The sequence below is a fragment of the Gavialis gangeticus genome, unplaced genomic scaffold, assembly GCF_001723915.1.
Source record: "Gavialis gangeticus isolate Ggan-Ray unplaced genomic scaffold, GavGan_comp1, whole genome shotgun sequence".
In the NCBI taxonomy this organism is placed as follows: Eukaryota; Metazoa; Chordata; order Crocodylia; family Gavialidae; genus Gavialis; species Gavialis gangeticus.
The window spans coordinates 4,896,578-4,910,160 of NW_017729020.1; the positions used below are offsets into that span (position 1 = coordinate 4,896,578).

Below are 13,583 nucleotides of genomic sequence, written 5' to 3' on the forward strand. Positions count from 1 at the left end.
GCGCCCCGTCCGCCCGCCAGAATGAGCTTCCTCTTGTGAGTGGGGCGGGGGCGGCCCTTGGCGGGGGATGAGGAGCTGGGGGGAGCCGTGACGTCAAGCGCGCGCGGTGGGCTGTGACGTCTGGCGGATCCCGGCGGGGAGCCTGGGGCGACCCCGGGGAGGCCGGGCGCGGTGCTGGGCTCGTGGGATTGGTGCTGCTCGGAGCGGCAGGTGAGGGCCCTGCCGAGCCTGGATAGTGGTGATGGCGCCCTGGGGCCCCCGGGTCTGCCTGGCCTGTGGTAGGGCTGGGCAAAGCCTTGTGCTGCAAACTCTCACGATCCGTGATGTGGTTCTTAGAGCCGGCGCTTTGGGAATGTGAAAAACGTCCCCTTTTCTTTTATATGTGCGCATGTGTATATACATATATAAAAATATAAATACAAATGCATACAGGTTTCCCCTGCTTTATGCTGTGCATGCGTTCCTGGAAAATGGCGCATAACTTGAATTTGCATGAAGGGATCCCACTTTTCAAGGCAACAAGTAGGGGTAGGGAGACGTTCCTGGACCTCGCCTGTGCTGGCCCCCAGACCCATTTCTACCATTTCACAGGGCAGTTTTGGTGCTCGCCCACGGCAGACAGTACATGCGAGCACAGCGTGGTGGTGAATGTTACCATCATGGGGATGGCAACCACAGAAACACGTGTCGCAGACAACGAGCAAGGAGCACAGATCCACACGCAAGACCATATTTTGATGCGTGTCGCTCCCACAATGCACCGCGCAAAGCAGCCGACTGCGGGCTTCCCCTACGCCGATCACATAAGAGCATATAACGAATTTTTGGTCTGAAACGGGTCATCGCATAAGAGCGAATTCACACATACATACACAACCCACATAAAACAAGGGAAACCTGTCTAAAAGAAAGAGCTGAAGTGTTCCCATTCTCAAAGCATAGACTTTAAGAATCATGCCAAAACTCATGAGAGTTGGCACGCTGAGTAGTGCTGTGCAGAAGTGGGAGAGTGGCCGCATCTGGGACAGTTCGCGAAGAGGCTGATCCTGGCTCAGGCAGAAGGTGGGAGGCGGTGACTTTGCAGCTTCTAGCCCCTCTGTCTAGGAGTCAGTGTTTCCATGGGGTCTGTGACAGCAGCAGCAGGGTCATGGAGACCCTCCATGTCAGGAGACGTGGGGCTGACGGTGATGCACGCTGCAAAGGGGCAGGCGGCCCTCAGGTGCTGGGTAGGTTGTGGGGGGAAGACAGTAAGAAGAAGGCCTGGCCCCCCAGCAACAGGTGGGTGGTGGCGGGGTTGGGGTGTCCAGGGTCAGGGTGTCAGTGCCCCGTGGTATAAAGGAGCTGTGGGATCCGGGTGTGGGGTGTGATCTGGGCGGAAGAGATTGTGGAGAGTAGCAGGGCCCCTGTGAGGCAGCAGCTGGGAGCACGGGGAGGCAAAGGGAAGTGTGCAAGCCAGGGAGGAAGTGTAAGGGTTCCTCATGGGAGGCCAGCGGAAGCCGTGAGCCGAGGCAGCAGGGTGGGGGTTGTGGTGGTGGGGGCCCTCTCTGGTCCAGGGGCTGAGCTGCTGAGTGTTGCAGGAGAGGGCAACCCCTTATTTGTGAGGGGGTGTCAGGGGAGGGAAGGGAAACTCTTGCAGGGGGCAGCGGCGTGCAGCAGCCAGGGTTGAGGCTGAGGCTTCTGAGTCGGTGTGGGCTTCTGGGTTTGGTGCGCGGGGGTGTGAGGGATGGAGGTGCACGCTATCTGGCAGATGGAGGGAGCTATATGTAGGTGTGAAAGTTGCAAAGGCAGTGGGATCTGTGGTCATGTAGCCCTGGCCTGAAGCAGGCAACCAATATGATGCAGGCATGAGGCAAGAATGCTGCATGTGTGTGCACATGCTAGCAGCCTTGTGTCTGCAGTTGCAAAGCATGTGCACTAAGTGCCTGTGGTTCCAGCAAAGAAGCAGTGCAAATTATTGTCAGGTTGTCTGTATTGCTATTGGGAGCATGGCTTCATTGCCCTCCAGAGACTGGAGGGATCTTTCATTGCATAGTTGAGACGTGGAAGGGAAGACGTGGGGCCCTGACTCAGCTGCTGCCTGGGGTGGGGGATCCTGTCATCCTGGCGACCGCAGGGAGACCACTTCCCGAAAGAAGCCAAAGGAGAGAGGCAGAAAGTCCGCCCTGGAGAGAGGAGGTGGCAGGGGTGGGACGTGGGGCCGTAGCAAGTAGTGTCCCAGGCTGCTGCAGGTTGAAACTTTAGGGTAGTATTTGGGGAAGTGAATACCCTACAGGCTGGAGAGGGTGGGTCCCAGGTGGTGTCTTGGTGGGTTTCTCTTGATCTGTAGCAGTGGCATTTGTTGTCCTTGGTGCTGTCTCTGTCCTGCCATCCCTGGCCTCCTGCTGCCAAGGTGGAGTGTAGGTGTTCAAAGAGGACTGGGAGCAGGGTGTGAGGGAAGGGCTGTCCTCTAAGTACCTGGATGTAGCAGTTTTCTCTGTCATGGGAAGTGTATTTCTGGGTGTGTCAGGCACTGGGGATGTGCAGGGAGCCTGGCCCCGTGGTTGGCTTTGCATCAGCACATGGCAAATGGCCGGTACAAGAGAGCAGTTCGTGTGGCACCTGTGCTGGAGAAGGAGAGACCCAGTGGTGGCGGGAAGCTGGGACTCAGCATCCTCTAGCTGCAGCAGGTGGAAACTGGCAGTCCAGACTTGTGAAAGGGGAGTGGTTCTGGGCACCCAATTCGGCACGTTCTGGAGCCCACTGAAAGCATAAGCATGGCCAGACGCACCAAGGGCTACATGGCGGTGGATGTTTTGTTTATGCAGGATGGAGCAAGGGTGGCCAACATTTGGCACAGGCCAAAACTGGCTTGGGTGGGGCACGTAGACAATCGGGGAGGGAGTGAGGAGCACAGCAGGAGACAGAGGGCAGACAGACCAGCAGCAAACGGGACAGGAAGCAGTGTAGGGCCAGGAGCCAGAAAAGGCAAGTGGCAGGTCAGGCAGGGGAAGCGGAGCGGAGCAGCTCTCAGGGAGGGCGCTGTGCTAACTGGTGCCGCGGTGAGCCCAAAGGTTGGCTCTCAGGTGTCCAGAGCGTCTGGAAAATGACATAGTCGCTCCTGTGCCAGATGTTACGCGTAGTATCAGGGGGGTGGTGTCGAGGCAGGGAAGGAGGTCGGCTGCATGGCAGGTGTCTGGAAAACTCAGGCCAGCGTATGGGGCAAACAGATAACTGTGTAGCGAGAAGAGAAAGTAACTGGAGGGAAGCCTAGGGGCAGCGGCAGAGGCAGTGCTGTGGGAAAGGGATCGTGCAGGACAGCCAAAGCAGTTCTTTGGCTTTCTTCCCTCAGTGGCAGCCGGTCATCAAAAACCTTCAAACCCAAGAAGAACATTCCCGAAGGCTCCCATCAGTACGAGCTCCTGAAACATGCCGAGGCGACCTTGGGAAGCGGGAACCTTAGACAAGCCGTGATGTTACCTGAGGGAGAGGACCTGAATGAATGGATCGCTGTCAATAGTAAGTACAAGGTGGAACGAGCTTGCCCGGGCGCTCGGGGGGTGGAAACGGGCACATGTGCTTGAGTTGGGGACATTGCTGGCAACCACCTGGCAAGTGCCTGGGTGGGTCAGAGCGAGGCGAGAGCAGCCCGAGCAAGGCAACAGCTGGTCAGCCTGACTGGCAGCCCTGCAAACAAACTCTTCCCATGCATCCTGGGCGCATGTCAGGCAGCCAGCAGGGTCAGGAAGAGGAAGTTGGCCATGTTGCGGCTGGCTTGGAAGGCGTGCAGATTTGGAGAAGAGTGCAAGAAAGGGCCCCAGTTGCTGTCATGAAAAAGGATGCTGCCCTTTTGGGTGTGAGGAAGCCTGGGCTGGTGAAGTCTAGGAAAGAACGCCTGCCAGGCCGGCCCTGCTCCTTGTACAGGTAGTTCTGTGCGGACTATCTCGGAGGAGCAGGCAGGTGGTACTTGGCTCAGGCTGGCCAGAATGTGAGCAAGGAGCCAAAGTTTCCGGTCACCCGCATCTCAGTGGGAGGCGCGAGGCATGGTGAAGTGACGGTAGCTGACTGAGTGAGGCCATGGTGTCGCTGTATACGTGTTCAAGAAATAGGGACTCTGGAGAGGCTGATGTGGGGTCAGAACAAACACCCTGTGTCTGAGACTGGGAAGGGCTGGTGCTAAGGGTGAAGCATGTATCAATGTGCCACATGGTGCCTGGTCTCAGGGTGTTATGTGGCAGGCTACCTTGAAGTAGCCTTGCCCCAATGGTGCCAAGCCAAAGACAAGGCTGTTTGGTGCCTGTAGGAGAATATAGGAAATCTGCCAAAGTGCCAGAGGCACTCTGTGGTGCAAGTGGAGCCTGTGGGCCAGGGGATAATCTATGGAGGCCTCCTCCAGGGGTGTCTGTCAGGTATGGGAATGGAGCGAGAGTTGATGCAGGAGCAGGAGAGCCTTTCCTCCAAGGTGGAGCCTGCCTGGGTTGTCCCCAAAAAGCCAAAACTGCAGTAGTGATGGTGGGTTGCTCCCTAATTGGGAGCTCCCCCACCAGAAGGGACAGCATGACTGATTGTCTGCCAGAGTCACATGGACCTCTCACAGTGGGTCTGTTGTCTTTGCAGCTGTGGATTTCTTCAACCAGATCAACATGTTGTATGGGACCATCACTGAGTTCTGCACAGAGGCGAGCTGTCCCGTGATGTCTGCTGGGCCGAGGTAGGAATTGTACTGTGGGTAACTGAGCACAATTTGCTGGGGGGAGGGCACGTGTCTGGGAGGCTGTGCTGCAGTGTCCCGCGGGGGTATGCTTCTTGCAGGGTGCACGTGCCGGGCAGTGTAGAGGTGGACAGCAAGGAGCTGTTGTAATGCTGGGGGGCAGCGTGACATCAGGCAAGCTGGATTCTGGATGACATGATGCTGAGTATGTGGGAGAGTAGCAGGAGGTGGGTGGGTCCTGTGAGCGAGCTGGAGAACATGCAGTCCTCTGGGTGCTTCCTACTCACAGAGCAGGGCAAATGGGCTGTCCATGAGTTGATGCTCTGCAGTAAGTGTGACTTGGGCAGAAGGGCTGTGGGGAGTAGCAGTGGCCAGAGGCTTTGCACGGGAATAGCAGTGAGCGCTCTGGGCAGAAAAAGGGTCTGTCTGTAGCATGCAGTGCAGGTTGATAGGCCAAATGTAGGAGTTGGGGAAGGGCCTTTCTGGTCCAGGGCCAAGAGCAGCAGGGTCCTGGAGTCTGGGGTGTGAAGACAGCCAAGAGTGATGGGTATGGATGAGCAGGCTGGAGGCAGGGTGCCTGGCCCTCCAGAACAACTCCTGCGTGAGGCTGCTCAGGACATGCAAGAGCACGTGCCCCAGGAGGAGGCAACACACTATCATGAGGCTGGGACAGGCTCGTGGCTGCAGTTGCATCAGCCCAGAAGATGCGTGTATCCGTGACCTGCTGGGCGAAACTGAAAGAGGTGTGGCACAAGATCCTGGTTGCAGCCAGTGGGTCTTGCCAGGGGCTCAGGTTTCCCAAGGCAGGCAGATGCATTTGGTGGGAAGAGGGCATGGCTCAGGCAGGGAGGAGTGTCAAGGAGGCAAAACGGCATGCTTCTGGGAGGGTGTGAGGTGACAATCGGAAGGATGCCTTGGATGTGTGGCTGGTACATTGCTGGTGAAGATGGCAGCTGAGGCACTGGAAGTGTAGGCACCAGGGCAGGAGAGAAGTTTGGGCTGCTGCGTGGCAGGGCATGCGGTCTGCCAGAGCACTAGCAAGGGAGACGGCTTTGTGCGGTATAGGTGACAGAGGGAAGCGTCAGCGGAGAGCAGGCAGTCCAAGGTGCCTGACAGGGGAATAACATCAAGTGAGATATGGGTGAAAGCCTCCCTCAGAGGGGTAGCGTGTGTCTCGTCTACTCAGGAGCGGCCTCAGTGTGAGACTCGGAGGCCTGCAATTTCCTGTTTCTATGTTTGGGGTGATTTCCTGTCGAGGCTTCCGGCAGAAGCAGCAGGGCTGCATCACGCAGTGAGTCAGGCATCATGTGGGTGAGTGGTGCAGGGTTGTGCGGTGGGGTTGAGCCTGGCCCGCTTTCTGCGCTTTGTGTCTACAGGGGTGCTCGTGCAGGGGCCTAGAAGCCGTAAGCAGGACCCTCATCTGTGATTCTCAGCCTGAAGAGAGCCATGTGGGTGGGTGGAGCAGCTCGGTGCCTGGGCTGTCAGGGTAGCAGGGAGTTCTCTGTGCACTCTGTCACCCTAGACAATGAGGAGACGGCATGAGATATGTCAGCAGAGTGAGCTGGTGCAGCTGTGGCTGTGCAGCAGAGGCTTCTGATGGAGAAGGTGCAGAAGAAACCAGTGAAAGTGTGAGGATGGCGTGCCACAATGTTAGCAATGCCCACCACCTGTGCTTGCTAGAGCAGCGCAATAGATGCTAGTTTTTGGGGCTGACTGAGGGAAGGTTCCTGAGGCATGTAGGTATGGGATGCAGATGTGAGTGTCTCGTGCCAGACATCTGTAAAGGGAATGCCCATGACCAGAGCCTGTCTCCAGGGCTGGACAAGGAGTCTGGCCTGTAGTTGGCAACAGGCACCATGGGGCGAAGGCCAGGGGCATAGGTGCGAAGCATGAGGGGGTGGGCAAAGTGGTTCTGGGCAGGGCCGGGGGCTGCCTGCCTTGAAATTATGCCAGGAGCGGGACCTGAAAGTGGGTGTGGAAAGGGTCCCTGAGGGCACACAGTTCACAAGTGGTGCAGGAGGTACCTCTTTGTCCCGCAAGCAGTGTTACAGAGCAGGCAAAGGGGGGAGTTGCACAGAAGCCGTGTGATCTGTGCAGGCACATGCCCTGTGGGATTCCCGGCCGAGTGTCCTGTGTTATCATCCAAAGGGGGAACAGCTGAGGCCCCCTGCTTTGTGGTGCCCTAGGTCAGGAGGTCCCTTGAGTCCCTTCTGCATCTTGTTGAGATCTTTTGGGAGCTGAGGTGCTCCTGAAGTTGGAGAGAGGTGCAGAGTGGTGGGGCCTGCATCTGGGAGCCCCCCCGGGGAGGGTTGCATGCTGCCAGATAAGTGCAGGGGTCTGGTGAGGGCATCCCTGTGGCACTGTCCTCATTGTTGTGCCCTGAAGAGGGCTGTGGTTGTATCGTGTCTCCTAATGGCGGGCAGCCTCGCCAAACCACAGAATTCTTTCCGTCCTTCTCAGGCTGCAGTCATGCATGGGGGTTGCCCAGCAGCAGGCAGCGCCACAGAGGGTGCGCTCTCTGGAGCCTGAATGTGAGTGTGCTGCTGGGGTGGAGGCAAGGGGAAGGCAAGGTGATGATAAGCAGGGTGACAGGCTCCAGGGACAGCTGCGAGGTGTGTTGTAAGCATCACTGAGAGCATGTCTGGGTGCTGAGCTTTGTCATTGTCTCACAAGCCTGGTGGGTGAGCACACATTTAAGCAGGTGCCCGACAGAAGGGACAGCAGCCCACGGATTGGCTGAGCTGCAGAGCGTGCCAGTGTGCGGCTCTCGGGGCAGGGCACATGCAGTGACTCTGCGTGGGAGGGTGCGTGCCACGGCACATTGCTCATTCCTGGAAACGTGTCATTGTCTGTGGAGGCGAGGAGCCCAAGGTGAAGAAATGGAGGTACCACGTGTGTGGCAGCATGTCCTGGGGCGCGGTCTTGGCCTTGCGGATCCCTGGCACAGAGCAGCACAGGACGCGGGTAGCCTGGGGATAGGTACTCTGTCGGGGTGTGGAAACTGCTGAGCCCCGCACCTAGAAGACAGGGAGATGTTGTGCCATGTAATGGAAAGTCTTGTGGCCATAGCGTGCGGTCTGACAGGAGGCGTGAAGGAGAGCGAAAGCCCAGAAAAGAGCGGCACAGTCAGCGGGTGCCCGGGAGCCCTGAGAAGGGGGGCATATAGGGCCCAGGCTAAGAAAGCCAGGCTGTCAGTGGATGTTGGCCTGGGGGAGGTTTGGGAATGGCTGTCAGTGGTTGTCAAGGCAGGGGCAAGGAGGAGAGGTGGAGGCAGGACCCAAGACAGGTCAGTAAGAAAGGGGACGGCGGCAGGGGAGTCTCATAGCCTGGGACCTGAAAGTGCATATGGCAAGAAGCACGGGGCTCCTGGAAAAGACAAGCTGCACAGCACGCTTCCTGGGAGGAGAGGCAGACAAGGTGGCCAACAGAGCAGGGACATTAGTTGGCCTGTAAACTGTTCATGGCCAGAGATCACAGGAACTGTAGGGAGAGGCCACAGCGCAGGGGTCGGCAACCCCCAGTACACATGCATCTGGGCAGATGGCAGAGGTGGAGCTTGGGGCAGCGCAGCCCTGGCCCTTCCCCTGTCGCCTGGCTGGGCAGCTGTTACCAGCAATGAGAATCAGGCCCCCTGCAGTGACTCCACAGGGTTGGGGGTGGGTTTTGCTACTCTGGGCAAAAACATTGCCACTCCTGCCCTAGCAGGAACTCTGGGCAAGGAAAACCTCAGCCCTTGTGACTGACTCAGAGGGGAGCCCTCAGGGTCTCTCTTCTGCTGGGAGCTCAGGAAGGTTCCTTTGTGTGCGAGTGACTGAGAGTTACAGGGCTGTGGAGGACGGCTTGTTTGTGAGTGAGCAAGGCGATGGTGAGGAGGCAGGTGGTGCCAAGTAAAGTGGCATTGAGGAGGTGCTGTGACAGGAGAGCGTTGGGCTACAGGGGAAAGCAACCAGGGGAAAGAGCAGGCAGCAAGCCAGGAGGGACTCTAAGCAGGCAAGCATGGTGGACAGGAGGTAGCTTGGAGTTGGTGTGGGAGGGCCAGCATGGGCCAGTCCAGGCAAACCGTTGGCCCTGGTGCACAGGGCCCTGCGCAGCCTTGCTTGTCTGCTACAGGAGGGTGTGTGCATCTGGGAAATGTGGAGCGAACAGGAAGTGTCCCTGGATGAGGAAAGGCATGGATATAGCAAAGGGAGGAACGTGTGGAAGAGGAGGCCAAGGGACCAAGTGAGAGTAGATCTAGGCAAGGCGAGGATGCACCAGAGGAACAGGGCGGGCAGGTGGATGAGAAATGGGCTGGTTCAGTGGCTTTGCTGGGGAGCAGTGGCCTGCTTTGGGCCTGTGAGCAAGGTGCCCGATGCGGGGCCCTTACGGACCCAGCAGAGAACAGGGACGGCAGTGATGGTGTGAGATGACGGTCCAGTCCGCTCTGGGAGCTCAGAGTGCGAAATTGGAGTGGCCAGGTGGGGGTGAAAAGAAGAGGCTGGCACATGAGTCGAATGAGAAACCATGCTGAGGGAGGGCAGGCGGCGGAGGCAAGGCTGGGGTTATCATGCAACCGCCTGCACGCTGAGCGGCAGCATTGACATCTCACGGTGGCTTGCGTTCCCCCAGGTACGAATACCACTGGGCCGACGGCACCAACATCAAGAAGCCCATTAAGTGCTCAGCCCCAAAGTACATCGATTACTTGATGACATGGGTTCAGGACCAGCTGGATGACGAAACGCTCTTCCCGTCAAAGATCGGTAAACCTCTGGTGTCTCGGCAGCGCTTTTAGGCAGTGGCCTTGGGTGGAAGAAACAGGCCCAGGCTCTGGGGTTGGCGGGGCACAGGCGTGTCATGAGGGTGCAGTACAGTGTCCCGTAAGCAGTGCAGAATCGGTCATGGGAACCCAGGTTGGCGTGCCATGGCAGAGGGTCTCAGGCGAGTCCCTGCAGGGGAGCGGGTCCCAAGGGATGGGCTGCCTTTTTGGGACTGCTGATGCGGATAGTGCAGCACCTGAAGAAGTTGCATTCTGTGAGGGAGGGGAGCAGCAAGGTAGCCTGTCCTGCCAAATGGGCCAGGAGTACTGTAGATTTGGAGGAAGGACCATGTCTGCCGGCAAGGGGTAGGCAGCAGGGAATGGCTTGGAAATTGTGCCACAGGCAGTGCCTGCAGATTGTGTGCACGTGCAACGTCTGGCAGCAAGGCAGAGCAAGGGCCCAGTCAGCAGAGGAGGCGCCATCTGTGCTGCAGGTTGCTGCTCCCGCTGCTCGGTCCAGGGGTCTGTGGGAGAAGTGGAGCAGGTGACTGCCTGTTGCAGTCTGGGCTGAAGAGTCCTTCTGTGTGTGTGGGTGTAAGGAGAGCCTGGGTTGTCAGTGGGCCCCTGCGTGGCTATGGGATCTGTTGGCGATGCAGGGCTGTGATGGGGGAACCTGCTGGGGCTCTGGCAGGCAGCAGGCATGTTGCTGCAGGATGCATCCTTTCAGCTCTCGTCTGGCAGCGAGGGGTCAGAGGTCCTCCAGCAAGGCAAGGCAACGCTGGCAGGTTCTGGCTACCTAGCAGCATGTCAGGGGCAGACTGCCGTCAGTGCTGCAGCATGAATGGAGTCTGTGTAGTCCAGTGCTAAGAGAAGGGGTCTGGCCGTGGGTCCGGAGGCAAGGTGGGCTAGTGGGCATAGTATATGCATGGCACTCAGGGTGTTTGGCCTTGGCAGCCATGGTCCTTTGTGGGGCCCTGCCTGTGTTGGTGGCAAGAAAGCCGTAAGTGGGTGAGGACAGTAGGCTCCCTGGGCAGGAGCTCCTTGACAGATCAGCCAGGCTACTCGGGTGTGCGGTCACAGGCTGCCTGTCTGTGGTGTGTCTGCATGGCTGTGATGCCTCAGTGGGGAGTTGCTGTCTGCTTGATGCCCTGCTGGTGCACGCAGCCTTGTGAAGTTTCCTCAGGGACTTGGCAGGGTGGCAGCAATACCTAGCAGGGCACCCTGTGCTGTGGGGCATGTGTGTCGCTGGGATGGCGAGCGGGTTGCTCAGGGTAATGTTGGCCTGTGATGCAGGCATTGGTGGGTGTGTTCCCTGCGTCCTGTGGTGCAGCAGGTGGTTGGCACACTCCCGCCTGTGCAGGGGCATCCTTGGGCTGCAAGGGCAGCCTTAATGGAGAGTGGCATGCCCCCAGTGGCTTCTGGAGTGGGAGGGGCGGTATGTGAGGCGAGGGGTGGAAGCGGAGCCCCTCTGGCGGGCCTTGAGGGCCAGGCAGTCTGGGGAGTGGGACTGTGCAGCATCCTTGGAAGGGGTTTCTGCATGGCAGCCTGCCCAGGCTGTTTGGCAGCACGTGGGAGGACAGGCAAAGGCCTCTCCCTTGTTAGGAGTAGTGCCACCCTTGCAGTGCGGGCAGTCCCCCCAGGAGTGTCTTGCCCAGGCAACGTGTGGCGTAAGTGGCGTGGTCTGTGGGCTGGAAGTAGGTAGCGGCAATCCAACTGTAGAGAAGCAGGCCCTGGGGAGGTGATATTCGGGGGTGCATGTTGTGCCATGAGCGGCATCCCAAACGGGGTCAGTCTCAGGGGGCTCATTTGTGGGCCGTGCAGCTTGTGCAGGGCATTCCTCCTAGTGCCAGGGGAGGCTGGTGGCAAAGATGTGGAGGGTAACAGGCTCCCACTGTGTCGGGCAGGCCACATGCCATAGAGCAGAAGCATGTATGCACCCATGGGTAGAAGAAGCCGCAGCCGAGCGGTCAGTTCAGGACGGGCTACGTGCTGGGGAATCCTAGGCAGTCTGGCTGGGCCAGGGCAACAGCAGTCTCTGTACTCCTCAGCTAACTGTTGCCAGAGGAGCGATGGGCGACAAAGGTGTGGCCAGTGTCAGTGCGGGGGCAGAAGGCCTGTCTACCCTTGCAGGCACAAGGGTCGGGGCAGCCTCGCGTCTGTGTAGGCTTGCCTGAACCATGGTCTTTGGTGGTTCCTTGCAGGCGTCCCCTTCCCCAAGAACTTTATGTCAGTGGCAAAGACAATCCTGAAGCGACTGTTCCGGGTCTACGCCCACATCTACCACCAGCACTTTGATTCGGTGATGCAGCTCCAGGAGGAGGCCCACCTCAACACCTCCTTCAAGCACTTTATCTTCTTTGTGCAGGTGAGGGCAGGTGGTCAGAGGGAGCTGGGTGGGTGGAGCGTGCCATGGGCCTGCAGCTGTGGAGGGAAGAGGGTCTCCGGGTGGGAAAAGATGAATGTCCCGAAGCCATGGCAGGTGGCCTCCTGGGGAGCAGGTGGCCAGAGCAATGTGGCCGGGGCTGTCACAAGGGCGGAAAGGAGGAGGCAGGGAAGCACTCCGTGTCACAGTGCAGTGAGGGATACATGGCAGTAATTGAGTGTGCTTGCCATGGCCTGTGGCCTCTTGTAGTGGCAGGCTGGGAGAGTGGTGAAGGGGCAGGATGGCAAAGGGCAAGGGTGTAGTTAGAAGTGGGGGGTGGGCCCCCTTTGGGGGTCCTGAGTGCATCCAAAAGCACTGGAGGAAGGGACCGGGGTGGCAGTCTGGTGCATCTGGCAGCCTGTGACACTGTAGGTTGTGAGGAAGCCAAGGGGTGTGTAGAGAGGGGCAGGGTGTGCTGTGGACAAAGGGAGGCTGTGTAGACAGAGCGCGTGGGGGTGGCACGGCTTTCCCAAGTCACCAAGGCTCTTGTTGCAGAGCGGTCAGCTCACCTAGCATCTCTGATCTCTGGCAGGAGTTCAATCTGATCGACAGGCGGGAGTTGGCTCCGCTGCAGGAGCTCATTGAGAAGCTGGGCTCCAAGGACAGATAGGCCCGTCCCGGCCAACCGTGGCCCGCTGCGGGACTCGGCCACTCCCTTTCGCTTCCTCTCCCGGCCACAGCTCTTTGCTGGCCACTCTGTCTGCGACACCACCAGCCTTGAAGCCGGGCCTGGTTGGCAGAAAGCGGAGATTTGCTCGGCGGACCGGCACATCAGAGGCGGGGGAGATTGTTTTGTGACAAGGCCTTGGGCTGCCAAAGCCTGGCTGCGTGCCGTTGGAGACTGCCCGGCAGGTCTAGCGCCTCTCCCGAGCAAGGCAGCGCCCTGTCTTTGGACCTCTGTGATGGATCGGCTTCCTTGCCAGCCTTGGCTGTGCAGTCCTGCCAGTGCTGGGCCTTTCTCTCTGCTGACCCTGTCCTGTGGGATGGGAACCTTTGAGTATGCAAGTAAAGTTTTGATATTCTCTTAACCTGTGGTCCTGTGCTGTGTCCATGTTGAGGCAAGCGTGCTTACTGGCAGCGGGAGGAAGCTGGCCGAATAGGGAAGTGACTGTAACACAGGACTGGGGGTGGGGGGCGGCTGTGAACGGGTGAGCTGATTTTATAGGGATGGCAGTGGGAAGCTGATGGGGTGGTGTAGCAGCATCTGCACTGGCCTTGGGGGAATGTGATGCAGGTGGGCGGGAGATCCTGGGCGTGTGTGTGGGCAGCAGTAGGGTGCTGTCTGGGGCATCAGGGTCCAAATGGTTGTAGCTGAAAGGTAGTTGTGGTGTCCTGGCTGGGAATACAGGCTTGCTTTGTGTGGAGAGAGAAGCAGGGCGAGGGAGCACGGAGGCACTTTGGCATGCCAGGCAGAGACCCGGGGGCAGGCAGTGGCATTTGCCAGGAGGGAAGGGCTGTGCCTGGCCAGGTGGGTGGCATGCACTGTTCTGGCAGTGGCCTGGAGTGGGGTAAGGGACAGCTGCTGCTCTTTCAGGGCAAGTGATGTGTGTTGTGATGGTGTGGCTGCCTCTGGGTTGTAGGTGGTGTGCTGGGTGGTGGTTTGGGGTTAGTGGGTAGGTGTGGGGATCTTTGGCAAACGGGAGGGAGGCAGCACGTGAAAGATCTGGAGGCAGAGTGCAAGAGTGAGACAGCAAGGCATGTGTGAGCTAGTGCAGCCTCCTCGCTCTGGGTCAAGG

At 58.7% G+C, this 13,583-nt stretch overlaps 1 protein-coding gene across 1 annotated transcript; it reads left to right on the forward strand.

Moving 5' to 3' along the window:
- Positions 1-7: 7 nt before the first annotated feature.
- MOB1A (MOB kinase activator 1A) lies at positions 8-12,875 on the forward strand. Its single transcript, XM_019514374.1, has 6 exons — positions 8-35; positions 3,329-3,495; positions 4,594-4,687; positions 9,296-9,429; positions 11,627-11,790; positions 12,380-12,875. The coding sequence occupies exons 1-6, from the start codon at positions 22-24 to the stop codon at positions 12,455-12,457; spliced, it is 651 nt and encodes a 216-aa protein (XP_019369919.1). The 5' UTR covers positions 8-21; the 3' UTR covers positions 12,458-12,875.
- Positions 12,876-13,583: the final 708 nt, after the last annotated feature.